General features: G+C 37.9%; 1 protein-coding gene across 2 annotated transcripts in view; it reads right to left on the bottom strand.

Moving 5' to 3' along the window:
* Nucleotides 1-5,285: 5,285 nt before the first annotated feature.
* LMLN (leishmanolysin like peptidase) overlaps nucleotides 5,286-24,501 on the bottom strand; it is a 75,195-nt gene continuing 55,979 nt past the window's right edge. For both annotated transcript variants that reach the window (XM_023623595.2, XM_003363371.5), the window contains exons 13-17: nucleotides 22,166-22,298; nucleotides 20,840-20,999; nucleotides 18,615-18,745; nucleotides 13,981-14,191; nucleotides 5,286-8,982 (exon numbers count right to left, since the gene is read on the bottom strand). In XM_023623595.2, coding sequence (XP_023479363.1) covers nucleotides 8,882-8,982; nucleotides 13,981-14,191; nucleotides 18,615-18,745; nucleotides 20,840-20,999; nucleotides 22,166-22,298 — 736 coding nt within the window. In that variant the 3' untranslated portion in view covers nucleotides 5,286-8,881. The remainder of the gene's footprint in view (nucleotides 8,983-13,980; nucleotides 14,192-18,614; nucleotides 18,746-20,839; nucleotides 21,000-22,165; nucleotides 22,299-24,501) is intronic.

Genomic DNA, 24,501 nt, shown 5'->3' with positions numbered 1-24,501 from the left:
AAAAAAATATATAATAGGGGTGAGAAGGTCTTCTAAACATAACACCAAAGACAAAAACCAGAGCATATTATTTAAAAATTCAAAACTTCCATCTAACAAATGACAAATGGGTAAAAAGAATTTGCAAAATAGAAGACCGTGGTAGATACTGGGGGTTAGCTCACTCCACCTCCATCCCTCCTTCCTTCTGTTTGTAGACGGTGTAAAGCTTAAAACCACATGCCTGAGACTCTCTTGCAGCTAGGATTCTGGATGTCAATTAGGTTCTGTCAGTTAGATGCACTCTCACAATATTTAGAAGGCAGATGTGAAGCAGAGCCCATCTTTCTGCTGCTGTTGCTATTAGCAACCAAGATTCTGGAGACCTAAGTGTTTAGAGGCAGCTTCAGCCATACCCAGAGTGCCAGTGTCTAATCATCAGCTTTGTGGATGTGGAGAAGCAGCTGCGGGCTCAGGAAAGATACACCACAGAAAAGTAAAAACACAGAAAAGAGAGTGTAGGGGAGGAAGACATTTCCTCTACCCGCTGTGGGTTCTTCTGACTGGAGAACAAATTAAATTCACATGGGACAGAATAACAGGAGAAAATTAAACAAAGTTTTATAACATGTATACATGGGAGAGGCTCAGGCAAGCTGTGCTAGCCAAAACGGCTGAAGCCCCGACCTTAAATATCATCTTCAGCTAAAGACAAAGGAGGATGTTGGGGGTGGAGGGGGACTAGATCATGGGAGATTACCACACAAGTACAGTAAACAAACGCAGATTTAAGTCCTTGCCTTTGGCATTGATTAAGAGTTTCTAGAGATAAGGTCACCTGCCCCAATTCTTCCTGGTACAGAGAGGGAGACACCTTTACAGATGAAGATTTCCTTTACAGTGTAAATGTCTCTTAACAAAGGGTAAGTAAATTCTACTCCTCAGAGCCTCCTTTCCTATCTGCAGTTTATTAAAAGTAACCAGCCTAAAATAATCCTCATACCAAAGAGACATATCTTGGGGTGGCCAATTCCTGTCCCCAACAAGAGCAAAAATGAAAAGAGCAGAGGGGTCAATAGACACTGCTGAAAACACCACAAAGGACACAATGGGCAGAAATGAGAAAAAGACAATGAAAGAAAGAATTAAGGATTAAAGAAAGTTACAGTAATTGAAGATAAGCTTATACATAATTGGCATTCCTAAAGAGGAAAATTTAAAACAGGAAATAAAGATAAAATTCAAAAGAACTTATTTGAAATAAAAGAAGACTCGAATCTATGGACTGAAAGGGCACTAAGTGTCTTCCAGGGAAAATGAACCCAGAACAGTTACCACCAAAACCTCTTTTTGCAAAAGCTTAAACCTTCAGTGCTCTTCAGATCTCAAACCCCATTCATGACAGACAATGGTGACTTTGCTTCCAGAGCCAGGAAATCAGCTTCCAGCTGCCAAACCTAACAAATGTGCTCCTGCTTCCCTCCGTGTCCTATCTCACAGTGGATGGGGCGGGTCTTGCCCCACGCTCTGGTCCCAGCCTCATTCTTCTCAGAGCCTGGCTGTATTGGGCATCTCAGTCTCATATCTTCAGCCTTGCTCTCTCCACTATTTCTCATCAGCATGCTATACATTTTATCCCATTAATTCAAGTCTGTACTTACTGTAAATACTTGTTTAATTGTCCCCTCCTTCACTGGCTCCAGGACAAAGACCACGTCTGTCAGTTTATTGTGTTCCCATGGCCCAGCAGAGTGCCTGACAGAGTTGGTGCTAAATACATATTGAATATACTAAGTACTCAACAAGTACTTTTCCAGTGTTAAATCACTAGATTCAGTGAGTATCTCCACTGTGCTAAGTGTCAGAAGACACTCCCAGTGCACTTAAACCTGGGAGTCAAGAAGGAAAGGCAGCCCCCGCCACCCCCCACCCCATCCAGCAGGACGTGGTCTGGTCATTCTCCATGCACACTCTTGTTCCTCTGGCCCTTCTGTTTCCCTCACTTTTGACTAACTTCTTAGTACCCCATGCCTAGGCCTTCATTCTTCCCGTACTTAGGCTCACCTTCACTATCTGTTTCTGCCTCTGGACTACAGTTGTTTCTGTATCTATGCTTTTGGTTTATTTTTAGCATCTGATGGCCGCACCCAGGCAGGTGCCTGCCCACCCTGGAGCTGACCCGCTGTGTTCTTCAGCTCAACAGACTCTAGCCTGCTCATTTCTACCACCATGCCTCCTGGGCCGTGGTGCACAGGCAGCCACACCAGGCACTGTCATTCCCAACTCAGAAATTGAATGGTGGTACGGAAATTATAACACAGCAGGAGCAGGCTATGGAGGGAGAAGAGTTTCTGGTTTCTGCCAAATTAGTAAGTTGGTGAGGGCTCCTGGCTCCCTCCCTCCACATCAATCCTTGAGAAATGATGGAGAGGTAGGACTCCTCACCCCTCACTCCCGGCCCAGGCAACAAGAGCCAGTGGATATGTCGGGATACTTGGGAAAACTGGGCTGTTTTGAATGGGTGGTGGGGAGGCAGGAGGAGGAGTGGCCACAGCCTGGGGTGAAGGGAAGCTGGGATGACTGTGAGAGGATAAATCAGAGAAAAATGGGGAAAAGCTCCTATCTGTGGGGATCTGGCACAGTGCACCGCTGGCACAGGGGGTCTGGGGCCAATCCACTGACTCACCTCGGCCAGTCAGAGCACTGACTCCCCTCACACATTTGACTTCTTCCTTTTTCTCCCCATTATGATGATACTTATCCCTAAGGGTTATTTAAAACTTATATAGCACTTACCGGTTCCCTCTTCACTCTTCTGTCAAACCTATGCAAGAAGCCCAGACTTTACACATTTTATTTACTTAGTAGTAAGCATAAAGCTTCACAACTAACCAAATCATTTTAGAACAGTGGCATAACCTGTTTTATTTAACCTCTGTTATGGTTCAAGTTGGATACATAAGAATACTGGAAACAAATATATTCTTTTAAATCAATAATTTGATGATAAAATTATTTTTTTAGAATTAAGAGCCCATTCCACTGGTCAATCCTAATGCCAGCAAAGATATGAGTGAGATGTATATATTACAATCAAGATTTGAGCTGTAACATTAGAGCAATCTAAATCCACACCATCTTCCTGCCAAAGTCTTTTTTTTTTTTTTTTTTTTTTTTTTTTAAAGATTTTATTTTTTCCTTTTTCTCCCCAACGCCCCCCGGTACATAGTTGTGTATTCTTCGTTGTGGGTTCTTCTAGTTGTGGCATGTGGGATGCTGCCTCAGCGTGGTCTGATGAGCAGTGCCATGTCCCCGCCCAGGATTCAAACTAACGAAACACTGGGCCGCCAGCAGCGGAGCGCGCGAACTTAACCACTCAGCCACGGGGCCAGCCCCCTGCCAAAGTCTTATTGAAGGCAACGAGGGGTGGTGTCTTGAGAACACTAGCCCAAGGCATGATTAGGCGGCCACGAAATCTTAATATATGGGATATTAGGGATTTTTCTTCTTTGAGAAAAGAAGCACCACAGCATTTGTAGAACATCAACGTCCATTGTGTCTACACTAATTATGAAACTGACAGAGAAATATACGATCAAAAGTATAAGACAAATTCCTGGACCAATTTTTCCGATGAGTAAGTCCACAAAGACATCATGATTTAGAGAATCAATTCATGATTCTCATAAAATAATAAGAGATTAGAATCTAATAGTCTAATAAATGGGCATTCCCCAGTATAAGAAAGTTGGAGACAGATCGTGCTTTCCCTGAGAAGGGATGTGGTCTCAATGAGTTCAGGTCAAGAACCAGGAATGCTCTACGTTTGTGAACATTTCCTTAAATGGAAGGTTTAGACACATAGATTAAGTTCTTCCTGAATAGTGACATAGATCCACCTATGAAAGGACAGTGGGATGGCAGAAACTGAAGCATCTTAGATCAGCGAGACCCTCCTTTGAGCAGACATTGTCATTAGCAGCACAACTGTTGGGGATTGGGGCTGGACTGGCAAGATGTGCTGAGGCAGGCGACATTTGCTCTATTCTTCATGGCTATCTCACTTTCATTAAATTTTCCTGAGTCAAATACATCAAAACTTTCACTGTATACATACTCATGAACACTCCTATGTGGGCGCACTTGTGAAATCTCTTCCAATCAACCCGTAACCCTCTGGAAATGTCATTAGGAGAGACCTAATGGGGAGGGAGGAAGTCAGGGGTGTTCAGATAGTGTGATTTTCAAATAAGACAATGTCACACAGTTGTTAAGTCACTGAAGTTTTTGCTGAAACTCAAAAAACTGACTGTTAGTGGCAGTGAGTGTTAAAGTGGCATTGAATCTAAGATATACTAATGTCTACAGGTAGAAAAAAAACATCTCTGTACATATAAAATGGGAAAGGTATCTGTCGTCTACCACAACATCAGATCACATATTTGGACTACTACCTCCAAATATGTCCAATTTTTTCCAAAGATTAAAGAATGAAATTCTAGTGGGACCCTAACAAAGCTGATTTAAATGAACCATCTATTTCAGCAAATCTACTGGAGAAGTTATGGACAAAGACAAGCCTATGTAATAATAACATCTACCAAATAAGCTATATTCTATCAACACACCAAAACATAGTGTAGACAAGGTAATATATGAGATGTAGACAGTTTTAACTTCAGTTTACTGTGCAAATAATACTGGGTTTATTCAACTAAGTAATTGATTGTATACAGTTTTAGCTACTTATATGAAATATTTAAAGCTTTAAAAAAATCTAAATTTTATTATTAAGATTTCCCACAAAGATCTCAGCTCAACAATTAGGTCACGTAGGCTACGTTCAATAATTTCACCAAGGGCTTGGCTCCATGCCACAGGGCAGAATGGCTCTAACAGCACATGGTAAAGGTATGTCCTGGATACACTCTCTCAAACTACATTCAGGTCATGAGCAAGGATCACTCTCCACGACTACAGCGCAGTCTACTTGATGCCACCGCGTAAAGTATGGTATTTGAATGCACCAGGGGGGTCATGTGATGAGACTCCTGGCCCACGGCATAGACTAAAGGGACTGGAAGAATCTTCAGCCTGAGGCGGCTGCCCTGAATTCTTTTAGTCTGCTCTCTTTCCTGCTTCACTATTTGAGGAGGGCTACTCCCTGTAGCTTTACATAAGACCTGTCCCCATTCTTTAAGTAGGACAATTTTACTCCATTTAAAATAAAGACTGAATTATGTTTCATATTCAACACCTCACCTTCCCCACAGGTTTTAAAAAAAATTGATGGTGTTAAGACAAGATGCAGATTTAGTTTCCATTTTTATTAAAGTTACATTTTTCTAAGGAGTATATTACACTTAAAGTTCAATACCATAAATAAAGATTAGTTATTAAATCTTCTACTTTATTTATTAAAAACGTAAACATAAAAGAAAATAATTCACCACTCCCTCCCCAACCCTGACTAAATGGATCCAAAAGAAGGCCTTCCGTTCAGGTAAGTTCTTTCTCCAGGATGAACAGCAGACTCGGTTTAAGTGTTAGTCCTCCCCAGCTGCAAGGACATGGCTCGAATGACTGGTGCCCACTATGAAACGGGTCTGTGGGGCTGTGACTGACGTCCACCTCCTCCTGCCAGGGCTACTCAAGCGCCCTCCGAGACGGGCTCTTCTCTTCATTCAGTGTTCAAGAACATGGACAGCGCTAAGACATCGAGCACAAGACACTGCGATGAACATGACGTGCAAGCTGGCCTCCTCCAGGAGGTGGGTCAGACAGAGCCAGTGGTGACCTAGCCATTCTGGAGGAGTATTAGCCGTGGAATATTAGAGCTGGAAAGATTCTGAGAAAGCATCAAGTCATTTTACAGATGGTCTTAATCAGGGAGTCTTCTAATATTGAAGAGAATGTTGATAAAATTTTATGCAGTCTCTGGTATACTTACTTATGTATCTTCCTAAAACTATTTAAACTTAATTAATTTATGTTTTATCTTCAAATATTGATAAAACTCTAAGCCAACGTATTAGGCTAAAACTAATTTTAAGCATAATTTATAACATTTTTAGAATGTCTATTTGGTCTTAACAAAAATAAGTATCCTTAAGAAAGAAGAAAGGGAAAGGATGTTTTCCAGGAGAATATTACAGGGGTCTCCACTCAGAGGACCTAACTGCTAGCCAGTTTCTCTAAAGCTGCCAGCTCAAGTCTGCTGACATGGCTTTTGTTTCCTTCTTGTAAATTCTGTTCTTGAAAACCTGAGAGACAAATTCACTTGATAATTTTGACAATTGGGACCTTAATACTATCAAAATGAACCTAAGTCTGAACTGAAAACTGAGGTAGTCAGTTTTTATAAGCACTTGACCCTTTTTGAGTCAGAAAGGGTCTCCAGTCTCCTATCCCCAAACCAGCCCCTTCCCGGGCTCCCTCTCCGCTCACCTCACCTCCACCCTGGCTGCAGGCTGCTGGTCTCTTCCTCAGTGAACTAGTCCTGTTAACCTCAAGGGCGTCACCTGCCTCAGGATACCAACATTCAGGCTATTACATATTCTTCAGTTCTAAGCTGAATTCTAGCCCACTCAATTCTGCACGGAAATCTCGGATTTTAAAAGTCTTTGTTTTTAGAATATTGCTATATTCTAAGTGACTGAAACACGCCTCAAAATTTCTTTCAGGTTCAGTGGCCCTCTAAATCTTCACTGAATATACTATGCAGAATCAGTGATAATCACTTTCGAGACTTGTTCAAGAGGAAGGAAGACACCAGCACAGTCAGCTACCCTCAGAAACTCAAGATTTCTTAACATCATACTTTATCAAGTTTCATATTCGTGCAGAGAAAACACTGGGCTACCAGATTCCAAGTTTAATAAATATATATAGAAAAAATGTCATCTATAATATTTTCTCCAGAAAGTCATTAGTGCAAATATATTTATATCAATAAAAAATAAAGCAAAAAATATATTTCAAGTATAAAAAGCACCATGCTCGGAAACAATGCTACCTAAATGGCATTACTGCACAACAGTCAAAATATAATTGAACCTATCACTGTGAATCTCAAATATATTATTAATCCATAGTATTTTTGGTGAAATTCTTTATACAACTTTACAAGATGATTCATAATCACAATAGGTATATAAGTTTAGATTTTTATAATTTTCTTTAAAAATATACTCTACACTTTTCTCTGACCTTGCACAATTTAAAGTTTGCATGACATGGGAGGAAAACCAAGCACTGGCCTGACACCATTACTACTAGCTTCTCTGTAGCTGAAGTTGGCCATGCTAGAGATTCCCGGCTTTTCACAACGGTAAATACCTCCAACTTAAAACCACATGCAAACAGGTATTTTAAATTGATGCCTTAGAAAAAGGTGACTTTCCTTTATACTGGTGTTGCAGTTTGGCTCCAATGCCAAACAGTCAGTTGGAATTACTCCTCACTAATTATGCTGCTTGCTACTTAGCACAATTTCTTAAATGGAGTGCTCAATAACTATATGCTGAGTTAAAGGGCCAAACAATGAATGCACGAATGAATGAATGAATGAATAAATGCTTGTCCAAGGACCATGTTTATAATGCTAGAGGACTTTAGAGAGAAAAAACTGTGCATCACTTATCATTAAAGAATTTCTAACTGGAATTACTAAGCGGGGTTAGTATAAGCTCCAGCAGCAGAGCAGAATCGCTTCTGGGGCCCAGAGTCTGTGTAGTAACAGAAGGAGTGTCGAACGCAGGAGGTAAAGGACATCGCTTCCTTCTAAAGCAGAGGCAATCTTCTGACTTCTGTGAACTGTCATGTGTTGTGTGGTAAAGTGGACCCTACTGGACAGACCCTACACCAAACCTACACTTTGCTATCAGTAAACAATTCAGACCATCTTGTTTTGCTTATATTCTTCTTCTTATATACAAAATAATTTTCAGATAGTAGAAATTCTTCTGTAACAATTTCTAAGCTCACTTGAAAGTAACTGCACACCTGTCTACACCAGAATTTCTTTTTATCTCCATTGGTCAAAAAGGAATAGTTCTGCTTTTGTCGGATTACAGTTGTCATAACTATTATCTGAAAAACATAAAATAGGTTTTCTTCTGTTTGCATGTCTTCAATGTCTTTACAGGGAAGAGAATCTTTCTCTCTCTGCGTCCACAGTTTTTCAAGTCATTATTAACTTAACGGAGAATATAGTTGGAAGCTGAGCACAGAAGAGCACTAAGCACAGACACAGGTGGAAGAGAGCTACCAGCACACAACGGTTCAGGGGTAATGGCCACACAGCTGGTTTGAAAAAGGTAAGCATGGTTAAATCATAAGATTCAGCAAAACATAATTACAAAAAACTTTTTAGAACAATGACAACAATGATTTTTAGGGTACCATGTATAGCCATTAAATTCAAAACAGGTACAACAGTGATGTAGAAATCCCAATTCAATTATTTTCGTGAAGTCAAAAGACAATCTATACTTTTGAGGACAGGATCCACAGCTTACAATCTTGCAATAATTAGCTGTTCTTTAAATTACTGCAGTGTTGATGAACTCCTTATCATTTTAGGTTAATGAAAATGCTGAGGTATGTAATCACTCTGAAAATGTCACTGATTATTTCCTTTTCAAAAGAAAACTTCAGGAAAGTTGTGTATCTTAAAAACTAAAGAGACTTGGTAACTTGGCATTCCCTCTTCTCCAGGCTCTGGGGCTGTCGGGCTGCTGAAGAGCGACTGTGGGGAAGCTCTGGCTGTGGTCGACACTGCCAAGCCCAAGTCAGGAATGCCGCGTCCGCCGTCTTCAGAGGCTCTCACTCACCCAGATTTTGTGCTTCGTTCAGAGGAACGTGACACAAAGGAATGTCTTGAGAATCCACTTTTCCATTGCTAGTGCCATACACACAGAAGAAATCCAGCCAGCAGAGGAAATAGATTGCCCAGCAGAAGCCAGAGGGTGACCACCAGGCTAGAGGAACGGGAACAGAGATCTAGGGTTGAAAACAAAAATTAAGTTTCTATAGACATTTGTGGAATAAATCATACTAACTAAACACTGACTCTCAAATAGTGGAGAGCAGAATCAAGAATGACTTCCTGAAACCCAGATATGCAAAGTCATTTTTTTATATTTATGGAAAAAGAACAAAATATTTAAGCAGGAAGAAAAGATGTATCTACCATATCAAGGTTAAAAAACAGCACCTCAAAAAATGAAAGAAGTGTCTTGGAGTAGTGTCCCAGCAAAGCTAAAGATGCTACACAGGAAAGTAAATTAGTATCTCGGCCATTCTGACATGGGATGTAGGACTCTCTCCTTCTATTCTTCCTTGTCCCTTCTAAGTAGGGTGACCATATAATTCATCACTCCAAATTAGGACATTTTGAGACAAGTGTTAAAATAAATTTCTAGTCCCAAGATGGAACCACTCCTGCCCATGGTGCTATGTCAGCAAACTGCAACTTAGTTACCTTTCGTGTTCCCGTAAATGCTCCATTTGACCAGAAACACATTATATCCAGACAGCCAATCTCCAACAGCCAAGCCAACTCTGGACTGTACAGTTATTTCCTTTTTCCTTGATCTTTCTAAATAAGGTCAGATACACAACCTCAGCCAATCAACTTAAGCCAAGTACTTCTTCCTTGTTTTCTGCTTGTAGCCATTTTCCCTTATTTTGTAGTTCTCTGGTCTCTTGAGAGTTCTCTGAACTTCATGAAGTGTGAAATAAAATTTGCTTAGATCAACTAAATTGTTCTCTGCTCATTTTAACACAAAGGAATGCTATTAATAATTATACCAGTACAATAGGCAAATGGACTGTCCCAGGCAAACCAGGACATAAAGTCCTTGATCTTTAAATATCTACCCACCTATTCATATCACCCTAGGCTTTATTTGGAAACAGCAGAAGATTCTATGGGCTTTGGGCACTAGGCATGTATTTTAATTCATCCCTGAGTTGTTCTCATGGCTAAAACTATTTCCCAAAACAATTCTCAGAATGGAAAACATTTTTATAGCAATCAAGAGACCAGGTCAACCTGACTTTATTTTAGGATGAGCTATCCTTTCTAATACTTGGACGAATAAAGAACCAACCAAGCTTCAAGTCTAACTTGCTTAAAAGGTAAGAAAAATAGGGCTGGTCCTCAGCTATAGAATAAATGGAATGATAATCTCAAGGCATGGAGCCTACTCTTCTGAGCACTATACAGTGTGGAACAATTATTTTTAAAAATTATTTCAATGCATGTGATGCAGGTAAACCATGCGGAACTTCTATTCTTCCCCAATGGAATCAGCTGGTATTTGTTAAATCTCAGAAAAATCCCACTCAGTCAAAAACAGTCCTTCTCAAAGTGTGGTTCTTGGATGAGCAACATCAGTATCACCCAGGAACTTGTTAAAAATGCAAATTTTCAGCTCCAACCCAGATCTTCCAAACCAGAAACTCCAGGGGTGAGGCCTAGCAATCTGTTTTAACATGATTCTGATACATGCTAAAGTTGGAGAACCTCTGATCTAGAGCTGCACTGTCCAATATGGCAGCCACTAGCTACATGTGCTGTTTAAATTTAAATTAATTAAAACAAAATAAAATATTTAGTTCCTCAGTCACACTAGCCACATTTCACATGTTCAGTAGTCACATGTGGCTAATGACTATTGTATTGGACAGTGCAGATTACAGAACATTTCCATCAACTCAGAAGGTTCTATTGGACAAGTTCTGGCCTAGAGCATCAGGGAGAGTGGTCTTAGCTGGATAATGAATGGACTTTGGAGTCACTAATAACACAGGCATATCCCTTTATCTCTTGATTCTCAATTTGGCCCCCCCAAAATAGGAGGAGAACTAGTTGTTGTTTATCTACTGTGGCACTAAAATTTAACAAGCTATTAAAACATTAATGGCAGCTTTGGAACCCTTGCTGTCCTTCAAAAACATTGCATTTTCTGTGATAGCACTCCTTAAAACAAAAAGATTCAAAGAGGGTGTTTCCAAATGAATTGGAGACGATAAGATATAGACACAAAGCACTTAGCAAAGTGTCCAGCATTCAATAAATGGAAACAAAAACAACCCCTACAGGGGCTGGCCCCGTGGCCGAGTGGTTAAGTTCGCGCGCTCCGCAGCAGGCGGCCCAGTGTTTCGTTGGTTCGAATCCTGGGCGCGGACATGGCACTGCCCATCAAACCATGCTGAGGCAGCGTCCCATATGCCACAACTAGAAGGACCCACAACGAAGAATATACAACTATGTACCGGGGGTCTTTGGGGAGAAAAAGGAAAAAAATAAAATCTTTAAAAAAAAAAAAAAAAACCCCTACAATCTGAAGAGACCAGAAAGAATTTAGAAATAAATCTTTCATATTCAGTAATGGAAACTGTCATAGGCAATATAGGAAAACTATCTAATCACACTCTAGCACGTAGAAGTGATGACTAGGGAAAAAGAGAGAGAAAAGATGAAAGTTTTAAATTCTGAAAGAAATTACAAATGTAAGGAAAGCCCATGTGAACTAACATCTGAGAACAAAAACAAGAAAAATCAGAAGAATTTGGGGAAAGGAATATCTTTCACACTTCCTCCAGAATATTAACAGTTTTAATGTTTTGAAGGCATACTTAAAAACCAAAAAAAAAAAATACTTAAATTCACAGATAGATTAGGGATGATTATTTGTTTCATAAGCTTCATCATAGGTTAATTCTAATTATTAGCATTTCCCATACAAGTACATTTAAAGCATCAAATATTATTTTTACAAGTTTGGTGGTCATAAAAACAATATAAACAAACTATTTACCTAAAAGAAACAGCATATGTAAAGTTTGCCATAGTCCCTGGCACACAGTTTAATAAATACTCAGTAAACTCTCACTGTGTGCTCTCTTCAAACACAGGAACAAATATGGGAAGTCAGAATATTTTAAAATTTCAATAGTGATATTTATAATGTTTAAAAAGCAATGCCTAAAAGGTATCTGTTCTTGTAATAGTTTACCCATGTTTCAAAATTGTGGAAGTTACAGTGCTCTTTTGAGCATGCTTCCTCATAGAACTAACTGGTCAACAGAGAATGAAATCCCATCATCGCACCACAATATCAGAAGGGCGACTGATAAAGAGGGAGCAGGATAAGAAGAATTAGAGCCTACGGCGCAGGTTGGTGGAGGTGGAGGGGCTGGGGTGGTTTGTAATCTCTACTCCTCACCTTCTTTCTACAGATTCACTTGTCTCTGTCATGCTCCAAGGACAAGAACTAATCATTTCATAGCACCTTGACCTGGTCTGGCTTCCTCCTCATTCCTACACATTCTTCTACTGTACTCCTAAGAGTCTTACCCCTGAACCAGCTTCAGTAATTCTCTCTATCTCAACTCAAACTGCTAAAGGCTCAATCTCTGCTCATCTCTTGGACAATGAGACGGTGACAGTCTCTTATAGGTAACTCTGAGATTAGGCCTGAGAATGGGAACTCCATCAGAACCATCTACTTGTGGACCAGCAGCCCTCTAATTCTAGCCAAGGCAATTTAACAGTAACAACAAAATTAAGTCATCCTACCAGCTTCATATTAAGAACAAAAGTTAACTAAGAGCATTTAACACTACATTTACTATATACCACATCAAAAGGACCTAAGATCTTATATCATTTCAAACTATTTATTGTGTCATTACTATAATAACTGCAGAAAACTCAGCTGACTCACGGGAGTACTGTGCAGAAGAGAGTTAACACAGCAGGCCTGAGATCACCATACTTTCAAAGTCCTGCTTGTAAAGATGGGCTTTAGCTGGCATCTGGGAACCGGTTTCCTCCCGATTTGGCCCCTTTGCCCCCTTTCCCTCTGCCGATTCTGTTTTCTATCTTTTCCCTTTGACAAATCTTAGCCATAAGTACAACTAGAGGCTGAGTCTTGTGAGTCCTAGAGATCTACTAAACCACCAAATCTTGGGCAGCCCCACAAAGCACTGATCTCCCAAAGCTCACCCTCTACTTAGAGCTCAAGTCTAGAAAAAGCCCCCAGGATTTGGGAAAGAAAGGAAACTAAATGTTAGAGGTGGAGAAACTTTGATTTGTAAAGTGAAGGTAGCCCTCCATTTCCAACCAGGCTATGGAACAGGCAAAGGGCTACATGGTTCCATTTAAAAAATACCTGCAGCTGAGAAAATGAAACATTGCACAAGATCTTTATTATTCATACTCTAAAATGTCAAACTGCGTAAAATCTCACAGGTCATTTAATTAAACTCTCACAGATCAGAGGTCAAAGCTTTAATTAGAATTCGTGAATTCTGTTTATAACTCTTAGAAATGGGTCATCAGTCTCAGTCTGCACGTCTTCACTAATGAGGAATGCGCTCTTCTCAAGGCAGCCCTTTCCATTCTTCTGCTGCCTCTAAAGGATTTCACTGGACTCTGTCTCCCTATGACTTCAATTCTACCCCCTGGACTTCCACAGAATCAGTAAAATATCTCTCAGTGAAAACCACCTTGTCTTGGGCAGCCTGTCTTTCTCCCTCACCGTGTGTGGCTATTTGTATCCTCCTGCACCTTTCTCTTCTTCTTTACGGGCCTGTCAATCCCTTCTTTGAGCATCTTTTCCAGTGTCTTTCTCTCTCAATTCATCTAATTATAACTAACATATATTCAATTGCTTTTTTGTATTTAATGAGCAGAATTTTGTTTACCGTTAGTTTCAAAATGAATGGTTGAAACATTCACTTTTTGTAACCTTCAGTGAATTTTTTGTGCAACTCAGAGGTTCTCCACACAGAAAGTTTCCTTGCTCTTACTGAATACAACTGTCAAGTTCATCCACCTTCAATTTCTAACAACGGGGAAGGAGTTTTTCCTATAAAACCGCAATTAGAAGAGAAGATGCTCAACCTATTTGAGAGTTTCCTTGGAGGGAATTTTCAAATCTGATAAGAAAAGCCCCTCTTCCTTCCCCAGCCATGGAAACCACTCACCCAGTGGTAGAGCTCGGCTCAAGTTAGTAGCTGGCGGATCTGTTTCTGGAGGACAGAGCTCACAGAAGTCCCAACACGACGGGCAGAGCAGGTTTCCATCATGAATCCAGCCGTTCATCTGAATACTCACAGGGAGGACTTGCCCGGCCCGACTACACAAATATGAAGTGTCCTGGACCCAAACCTTCAGACCTTGTGGAGAACAAGAAACCTTCCAATAGGAAAAAAAAAATCAGATCAGTAAGATTCCAGTATGCGAGCCTTCTCCTTCAACTGCAGGAAAATCTGTTAGAATTTACTAAAAATACTGGCTATAAAACACAATGTGGGATGTGGGCGTATCTTTAATCTCATATGAAGAGGGTTAGGTAATTCAGGTTCTAAAGGAGTTTCACTGTCTGGTAATTCTTAAACTTTTAGTCTAGCACTTTCAAAAATCTGATAAAAGGTCTGGACACTTTTCTTGAAAAAAATAAGGCAACACACAGCTTTACATACAAGTTGGAGTCACAGACCACTGAAGTCAAATTATCAAGAATAACATTTCTGCAGATTCCAGTATCCTCACATACTTCAGCTTAAATCTCTGTCAAAGAGTCATTAATCATGTCATTCTCTCCACAAATCACTAAATTTTGTAAATCAAATTGTATTAGTTTTAAATTATAAAAATAATGTATGCTCATTATAAAGAAAAAGCACACAGCACAAAAATGTACAAAGTAAAATTTCTTTCTTCTTTTTCTCTACCCCAGATCCTCTGCTCAGAGACAAAAATGATCTTAGTGCTTTTATACAGACTGGTAACATCTTTAAAGGCAGGACTCATATCTCAACTACAAGGGGGAACTAATGAAGCCCATTTCAAAAAGCAAACACATTAAAGCTAACTTTTAAAGAATTTAAAATGACCATGGCTTCTTCAAAGTCGTTTTCTACAAAGATTTCAGATTAACTTCAATTATGCTACTTCACTTTAAATATTTCTGGAACTTCTCTCCTGGAATTAGCTTCAAAGCAAGTGCATGCTTCTGAACATGTCTGATGGTGGAAACTTTTTACTTTGCAAGTAGATGTAATTTATGGAAATACCCAAAAGTTGCCGAGAACCAAGTCTGGTTAAGGTAGTTGACTAAACTGGTTAACAGAAGGTTAACATAGGTGTGATGCAAAATACTAAAATCTATTCTCTTAGATGGCTACTAAACTATTTCTGAAGGAAGTTTCAAAAGAGGAGTTCCAAAAGCATATTTCAGCAATGGAGTCTTTTTTTTTTTTCGAGGAAGATTAGCCCTGAGTTAACATCTGCTGCAAATCCTCTTCTTTTTGCTGAGGAAGACTGGCCCTGAGCTGACATCCGTGCCCATCTTCCTCTACTTTATACGTGGGACGCCTAACACAGCATGGCTTGCCACGCGGTGCCATGTCTTCACCTGGGATCCAAACCAGCGAACCCCGGGCCGCCAAAGCGGAATGTGCACACTTAATGGCTGCATCACTGGGCCCGCCCCTGGAGTTATTTTTGAAATAACTCTATCATCAATCAAGTTCAAATATAATACTCATTTGAAAATTTAAGTTAAATAAGGTATCAAGAAACCAAACAACAACAAAATGTAACCTCTTCCAGAAGCCTGTCATTCAACAATCCACATCTAGTGAGCATCACCATAGCTACAGCGCAAGTAATTATTCTTTTAAGTGAGAATTGACTGAGCACCACGCTTGGTGCTGAAGGGGATACCAAAGAAGTCTGTAACACAATGCCTGCCCTCTAGCAGCTTTAATTGAGGTGAGAAGGGTGGGATTTAAATTTTTTTCCCCCAAAATTAACAATGTCAGACTGTTTCATGATTAAGACTCAATAAGTGGTAGAAACAAGAGCAATAAAGATCAGAAATTTTTGTGGAAGAAAGAACATTTATATTCTAAAGATGTGCACAGGATTTGGATCACAGTGAAGGAGAGATGTTGTGACCTGGTGAGTTGTATCAGAGCTGGAGTGGGTGAGGAGGATAACCACGCAGGGCTGGGCAAAGATGGACAGGAAGTGGACAGACCAAATAAGTAAGCATATGGAAGACAATGAGAGCCAGATTTCTCACTGTTGGAGAGAGGAGTTACAAATATGGAAAGGGGGAAAACTAAAATGAACTCTTTGGCGTTGGACTGGAATAAAAAATATTGACGAGTTACATCAGCATCATGGCAGAGTAAGCATTCCCAGTAATTCCTCCCCTACAACATACAATGAAAAAGTCATTTATAGTCCAACAGAGGACATTCAAACACAGCACAAAAAACAGTCAGAGAGACCCACACAGCCATACAATGGAGGGCAGAGAGGCTGGAGCCCCCCTCGGAGGAGGTGGAATGGGGTAAAAGGACACAGGAACCAGCTTGAAGGGGCTTCACCTGGCCAAATCTTGGGGAACTTAAATATCAAAATAAGTAATGATAGTTACAGTAATACACACTGAATAAAATGGAATCCATGAGTCAATAATGATACAAATACCTAAATTAATAAAATGAAAGTATGGTAAGAAGTAAGTTATTGACGCAGTATCTGCGCCCAAGATACTTATTAATTACAAAGGGAATCAATTATAAGAGAAAAAGTGGAGTGGAGAAGTCTACCAGATGCCAACAAGATCACTAACAAAGGGACAAATCAAAAGAGAGTATCACCAGAAGAACATGAGCATCACTTCTGTGATATTACTGCTCAAAATACATTACCTGAATCTAATCATGAAGAAACATCAGACAAACCCAAATTGTGACACATCCTAGAAAAGAAATGGCTTGTAATCTTTAAAAGCTAGTCAAGGTTATAAAAGGAACTGTCACAGATTGAAGGAGATCAGAGATGTGACAACTATGAAGCAGGTGATATTAATCCAGATCCTATTGCTACAAGGACATTATTGGGACAATCGGCAAACTTGAATGGGGTCTGAGAATTAGAAGCATCAATGTTACTTTCTTGATTTTGGGGGTAATATTATAATAACGTAGGAGGATGTCCTTGTTTATAAGAAAAACACTAAGTATTTGGGTTGAAGAGGCAACATAGAAGCAATTTGTACTTAAATGACTCAAAAAATATTTTTGTATCATTCTTGCAACTTCACCGTCAAAATAAGTAGAACAAACAACAACAACAAAAAATCCAGGTAATCGTATGTTAATTGTTTGGAAATCATACAGTTTCTCACACAAATGATGCTTAGTATTAAATTAGCAAAATTAACTGACAACACTAGGCACAGGGAAGCCAAGGACATTCAATCTTTGCAGATGGTATTACAAATCTACATAATTCCTTTGCAGTGGTGGTGCTGGTGTTAATAAAACATTTAAATAGTCTGAAAAGGTCATTCTCCTACTATAGTTGCCACTGTTCTAGCTTTATCTCCTTTAACCTAATATTCTCACTTATGGGAATTTATTTCAAAAAATAAATTTAAAAAAAGGTAAAATATGTAAATATACTTATAACAACACTTTTATATAGTGAAAAGTGAAAATTAACTCAATATTTAACACGGAAATGACTTCCCTAATTATGATACTTTAAAAATGATGCAATGTTCTACATCCAAAAAGAATAGTAAGTATAATTACTGGAAAAACTTGGAAAAGGTGTTTGCTCTGCATACTAAGTGAAGGCAGTAAAACAAAATTATGTATTATGATTACAACTAGGTCAAAACTATGTATTTAGTCAATACATAAATCTTTAATGGAATTTATCAGAAAATGGTTGCTGGATACAGTTAGATTATGGCTAGAAAGTGTTTATTTTTAATTATCTTTTATTAAGGTTTCAAAGATAGATTTATGTGAATTGTACAGTGTGTGAATTGTATCTCAATAAAGCTGTTATCAAAAAAAGTTAATTTTATAAATAACTTGAAAAATAATAGTTAAATTCCAAGCTCCAGAAGTCTATTTAGCTCTTGAAGCTGAAATGGCACAACAAATTCTTCTTTCTCAGTTCTCGGGATCGCCTCTCCTCTCTGACATCCATCAGTAGGGTGAGAAATATTCTGTAAGTTGGATGCTCCTATGTTACAGAATGCCTGTATCTTAATACGTTCTTAATAAGGTGATGCGTCGCTTAATATCAGATGTGCAAATAAGATAATTAAGAAAATAGTAGTTTATCCACTTTGGATTTCTAATTTCAAAGGAAAAAGCCCTATTATCAACCAGTAGTTGATTTATTAATTCTTAAATCCATGCTTTCCTCAGATCTTATGAAATAAAATTGCAAATTTCTTCCATTACAAAGTAATATTTGTTTAAGAACAAAATTACATATTTTCTATTATTACCTTAGGATATATGTCCAGAAGCGAAATTATTACAAACTTGCTGATCTATAGCAATTATATATATTTTTAAACAAATGGAAAAGGCAATTTCTCCCAAAGAAATGACAGTATTTTCACAAAACACAAGCATTCAAACTAATATTTACATAAATAAACAAGAGAAGTTAAAGTATTAACCAGTAAATTAGCTATATGAAAAGATTAAAAAAATGTATTTTAAAATATAAGAAGCATATAATGAGATAAAATTATACAGCATTTGGTATAATTATTAACAATCCTACAGTTTACCTGATAACATCCACTCCCCCAGTCTGGGTAACTCAGCTTCCTCTCGCACTTTTCCATGACAAACGCTGACTTCTGAATTAGACAAACTGAATGAGGTCCGTACTTTTCAGCACCATAGTTTTTAAAAAGATCTGAAGCAAACCAGAAAAATTTTCTTAAAAATTTACTTACGGCTCCAAGAACAAGAAATTGAAGCATTCTGTTCTTATGATTAAAAGTTGCTTTAAAAGTCAAACATGTTTAATGGAAATTTTCAATTAAAAAAATCAAGAGAAACGGGGCTCCAAACTCAAACTGGGTTCTCAATAAAGGGATTAGTGGGAAAAAATTATTATATTAGAAACAAGAGAAAAAACTGGGCCTAAAGTATCTAAGTTAGATAAATAGAGGAAATGACATTAAGAATCCTCCTCACTGGAGGTCTAAGCAGGAGTTACCTCCCAAGTGACCCAAGACAGCACGGGGCAAGTGATGTATATAACGAAGGCTTTTTTGGGGTGTTGCAACTTTTCCAAAACTTTCTTGAATTTTCATCTTAGGCCATCTGCTGGAAGTCCATAAATAGCAGGCTGATCTACTCTCAGCCTAAGCAGAAACCTGCAGAGGAGTGGGGTGGACTAAATGACCTCTAAACAGTTGATGGGCAAAGGGATGAGGCTCTCACAGCCCAGCAATAATTAGTTCTCTTTACACTTAATACAAGTAAGTTTCATCTTTTCAAAGCAGACAGTTCAATTAACCCATTTTGAAATATTATAAAGATAAGTATTTTATGTCAGTTTTGAAAAATCTTAATTGTATAAGCTAAGAAAGGAAATGTAAAACAATAAAACAGGACTCTATATTTCTTTTATTTATGAGTATTTCAAAGTCCTCGAAAAACATAGTGATCAGTGTCAAATGAAAAAAGGAGGTCAGCAAACTGCAACCCTCAGGCCAAACCTGGAGGACCATCTGTTTTTATAAATAAAATTTTATTGGAACACAGCCACACTCATTCATTTACGTGTTGTCTATCACTGCTTTCACACTATAACAGCAGAGTTGAGTAGTTGCAACAGAGACTGTATGCTCCACAAAGCCTAAAATATTTACTATCTTGCTCTTTACAATAAACGTTTGCCAAGTCCAACTCTAAAACAATAAAATGTGATACTATATTTTTGGCAAATCCATAATTGTCAGATCTGTGCACTTTTTGTTTAACATGGAACTGCTGAGTAGTTATAAGTCTTTAGACATTTATTAAGTAGGTGAGTGGTGAAAAAAATTACTGTACAAATCCAGTTAAATCTGCCAGGTTTAAGAATAAAATGAAAAACACTATGGAAATTTAAATTTTAAATGTCTTAGTCTATAATAAAATATGGAATAAGAGGGGGAAAAACCACCAGCTTAAAAATCTTCATGACCACAGAGAAAAAAACTACTTGTTGCTCTTTATTAACATATCAGATGTGAGAACATTTTGTTTACGGAGGTGGTTAGTATGAAATATAACTACTATTGCTGAATATCCAATTGCCATACTGTTTATTCCTTTGATGATCTATTCATTTATACATATTAAAAGGGAATAAATAATATGGCAATACATCTTTACTAGCCATGGGACAATAGTATTATTCTGATATCTGGAGAATGACAAGTCACTTCTAAATCACATAAAATTCACATTCCTCAGGAAAGGAAAAAATGAGATATCTAATATGATTTAATAAAAAGAGCTCTGCATTGGAGGATCTTGCACTGACACCAATTAACTACATTACTTAGTGTCCATTCATCTGTGAAATTCAACATCATCTTCTTTATGTCTCTCATCAGGTTTTTGGAAGAATAAAATAAAATGATAAAATAAAAATGCTTTGCAAAGGAGAAGTGTCACGCAGATATGTGGTATTACTAAAAAGCAGCGTATATGAACACACACAAGTGTGTCTAATAACAGCTAACAATCCTTTCATATGTCAGAATTCTAAGCACCTACTACACTAATTCGTTTAATTCTCACAACAACTCTATGAGATAGGTATTATCATCTCCTTTGTACAGAGGAGGAAATTGAGGCAGAGAAAGTTAAGTCACTTCCAACAGATGAGTAGCAGTGGAACAGCAACACAAACTCAGTCTAGCTCCAGAGTCTGTGCCCTTAACCACTATTTTATATTGCTGATATGTAATTTTAGTACGTAAATAACATTTCGTTTCACTAGACTACTAACCTGGTTGATTTTCTGATATTCTACAATCTGAGCTGCGCTGATATTCGCCACTTAAATGCCAGCTGAATTCCTGACTGAAAGGGCAGTAGTCAGCAATTTCTACTGAACCACCATAATAAGGCAAATCTTCTGCAGGTATTCCACTGAGTTCATCAAAGTACTACAAAAAAAATGATTAGGAAGACAGGAGAATAGGAAGCATTCTGTATAATCAAAACAAAGCGCAGAGGCAATTTATAGCAACCCTCTAATGTCGTACAGTACAAAGAAGATATTAATGGACTTCTCTTCAAATACAGTACAACACAAAGATAATACACTACCTAAGGGGTATTTCGAGGTTGGTATAGTTTTACACACAAGCAAGGTAAGTAAATTAGTCTAAGTTTTTTATTAGATGACAAGATTTGACTAATGTTTTAAAAGGGTGAAGAGGAAGAGTTTTAAGAGTTGACAAAACACAAAACTAATGCATACAATTAAGATATTTAAATATAATGTACTTCAAGTGTTTTTAGGAGACAATTTATATGTTGTTTTGAGAAACTTGAAAAAATAAAACTGAGAAAATGAATGAGATCATATATATAAAATACTTTGAACACCAAAGGAACCGCGTATCAGATACATTTTAAAGATTTCACATTTTACACCCACTCATTTAATTATATTACTATGCCTAGAAATACAGTTGCCATCTTATGGTGTCCGAAGCACTCAGCAGGGTCACAAACATATGTAGGAAGTTCAAAATTTAGCAGCAATCATTTTAAATTAATTTCTGAGATATCATTTCTGCCCAAAGGGTCCTTTGTAAATGGTAGGCAGAGATAAGGCTTCTTAGAGAGAGCCACTGCAACAAAAAACTCAAGGTCAAATCAGAGATTAAGACTGAACATGTGGGACCATGTTCTTCACCTTTTAGATCCCATGAGTCAAACCTTTTCTAAAGCAGAACTACTAAGCTTTCTAATTAGTTAGAGTATCTGTTATTTTCTTTAGAGACCTTGTTTTCTGTGTAAATTAGAGGTAATCAAAGACAAAGACTTTGGAAACAATTAAGAAGAAAATAAAAAGAGTTTAAAAATAGATCAAATAAATATTACAAATGCCTCTGACCATTACTACAAGGCATTGCTAAGTATTAATCGCTATCGATTAGCACATTGGTTATAAAGAAATGGAGGAATTCTGTTTTTTCTAACTTATAGAAAACAAATGGGGCCTTATAAATTGAAAAACTTAGGAGAATTCACCTTTCTAATTAAAATGAAGGCTTATTTTTAGAAAGCTGATTCTTAAAATTGTGCTCAAAAGAAGTGTTACCTGGTACTCTCGAGGTAAAGGTTTCGGAAACTTCTGCAAATTACACACTGCAACTGCCCTCTGGTCCTGCCTGCAGGTTAGCTGCAATGGATTACTTCTGAGCGTGTCACAGTAAGGGCTCAGCATCTGCCTCCTGCACACAAAGACAAACAGCACGGCATCGAACTCTGAAGAAAACACTACAGGTCTATTTTATGGCTTTGTCTTTTCCATTATAATTTCAATATGCTCTAAGAACTTAAAATTAATTGTTGAATCAGGTTATAAACTTACTTTTCAAAGGGTAAAAGAAAATGCTTAATGCAGATGTGAAAGATTAATGCTAGCTGCATTATAACATTACTTCACCATTATTAAATAAAATACTATTTATCTTCCTTCATTTTTGCCAGTAAAATGGAGTTCTGCAGACCTGATTTGCATTTTTAATGACAAATAATGAAATTCCAAATCCTGCCTAAAAATACAAATCTTCATAATTAACAAATGGGGTCTCAGAAAGAGATGGAGATGATGTCCCCTCTGTCTTCCAGATACAAAGAGTGAAATTTTTTCTGTGTCATAATCTAGTTCAAAGAATCTTGTCTGACAATTTGTTAAACCAAAAACATTCGCAGGACAATCTTGTTTTCTTGTGCAAAATGAAGATGGTGCGAATATTCATAACTGTTACAACTTGTTCTGTTCTCTGTTAAATCTAATCTTGGAAGTGAAATTTGCAAAAAGAAGTCTTACAATTTTCCAAAGACAGCAGGATCTGTTGCAGCGTCCTGTAAAAATAACCTTCAAATAAACCTATAATTCTGATCAGTCATCGTATTGATAGTTAAAATACATATTATATTAATGTCATAATAGTAATGTTTTAAATGAAATTCCAGTATTCCTAAATCCTATTACAACTGCTCTGCCAAATCGTAATAGGACCACTGGTATTTTTCCTCTTCTCCCACATGCTTCTTAAGGAAAAGAAGCCTAGGTTAGATTTCTTATTATAAGGAAGATTGATACTTGCATCATTTAACTTAACATAGTACAGCAATAAAACATCTCTAGGGAATTACAGCTTCTTGCGATAAAATGTGTAAAACACCTACCACAGACTGGGGTAAAACTGAAGCAGCATGGTTTACAGGAAAGCAAAGGTCCTTAAGTCATCACACAGACTCAGTTTCAAGTACCAGCTTCCTTGAGTTTACTTAACCTTCCCGAGCTTCAATTATAAAACACTGAGTGCCTAGCACACACAAGTGACCCAATAAACATAATTTCACTGTCCGCACCATTTTTATAAACTCTTCATGTAAGGCAATTTTATAACTTTCTATGATGAAGTTTCCAATGAATATGACCAGTAGTTCTTACTAAGTCATTTTCTTGATACCATGAAATGCATTTCCTTTTTCTCTAAAATAAAACGGTACATTACATTTACTTTAAATTAATTAAAAAACGAGTTTTGGCTAAATGAATAAGAAGAATAAAGAGGTTAAAAAATACTGATTTTAAAAATTTCAAAGTTAGAGTTGTTCAGGATTCATGACTTACAAATTCGACAGCAGCACTACCCAACAGAACTTTCTGCAATGTATCTCTGCTGTCCAATACAGTAGCCACTAATTACATAGTGGCTATTAACCTCTTGAAATGCGACTAGTGCAACTGAAGAACTGAATTTTAAACTTTATTTTACTTTAATTAAGTTAAATATAAAGTACATAACACATATGGCTAGTGGTGCCATATTGGACAGTACAGCTCTAGAGTTGATATTAATGTCAAATAAGCTAGGCAGAGGAGTTGGGTAATTTATCATTTTTAGTTGTTTCAAAACATAGAAAGAACCTTATTTTGGGTGTATGTAGATTCAAGTGATTCAAGTGAGCATGGCTCTGCCTATGCTCTACTATCCCCTTCTCACAGCCAGTCGCCCAACAACGGAGGAGAGGTGTCACAGGTGAAGTTAAGCACCACCCCCTGTGCTCAAGAAGGGTCACACAGGTATCTCTAAGATAACTCAGGGAGATAGCCAGATCGGGCCTATGGTGCCAGAAGTTGGCTTCTGTCCTGTAAATACTTCTGGACATCGTTTCACAAGTGGGACATTTGAATGCTTATGACAGGGATCAGCAAACTTCAACTCTTGGGTCAAATCCTCCCCACAACCTCTTTTTTGTTTCTTTGTTTCTCCCACAATCTGTTTTTGTAAATAAAGTATTACTGGAACATGGCCATGCCCATTAGTTTTGTCTATGACTGCTCTTGATACACAAAAGTAGAGTTGAGTAGTTGTGACAGAGCCTGTACAACCCTCAAAGCCTAAAATATTTACTAGC

Source organism: Equus caballus, chromosome 19 (assembly GCF_041296265.1).
Source record: "Equus caballus isolate H_3958 breed thoroughbred chromosome 19, TB-T2T, whole genome shotgun sequence".
NCBI lineage: Eukaryota > Metazoa > Chordata > Mammalia > Perissodactyla > Equidae > Equus > Equus caballus.
This window is presented reverse-complemented; position numbering and strand designations above follow the sequence as displayed.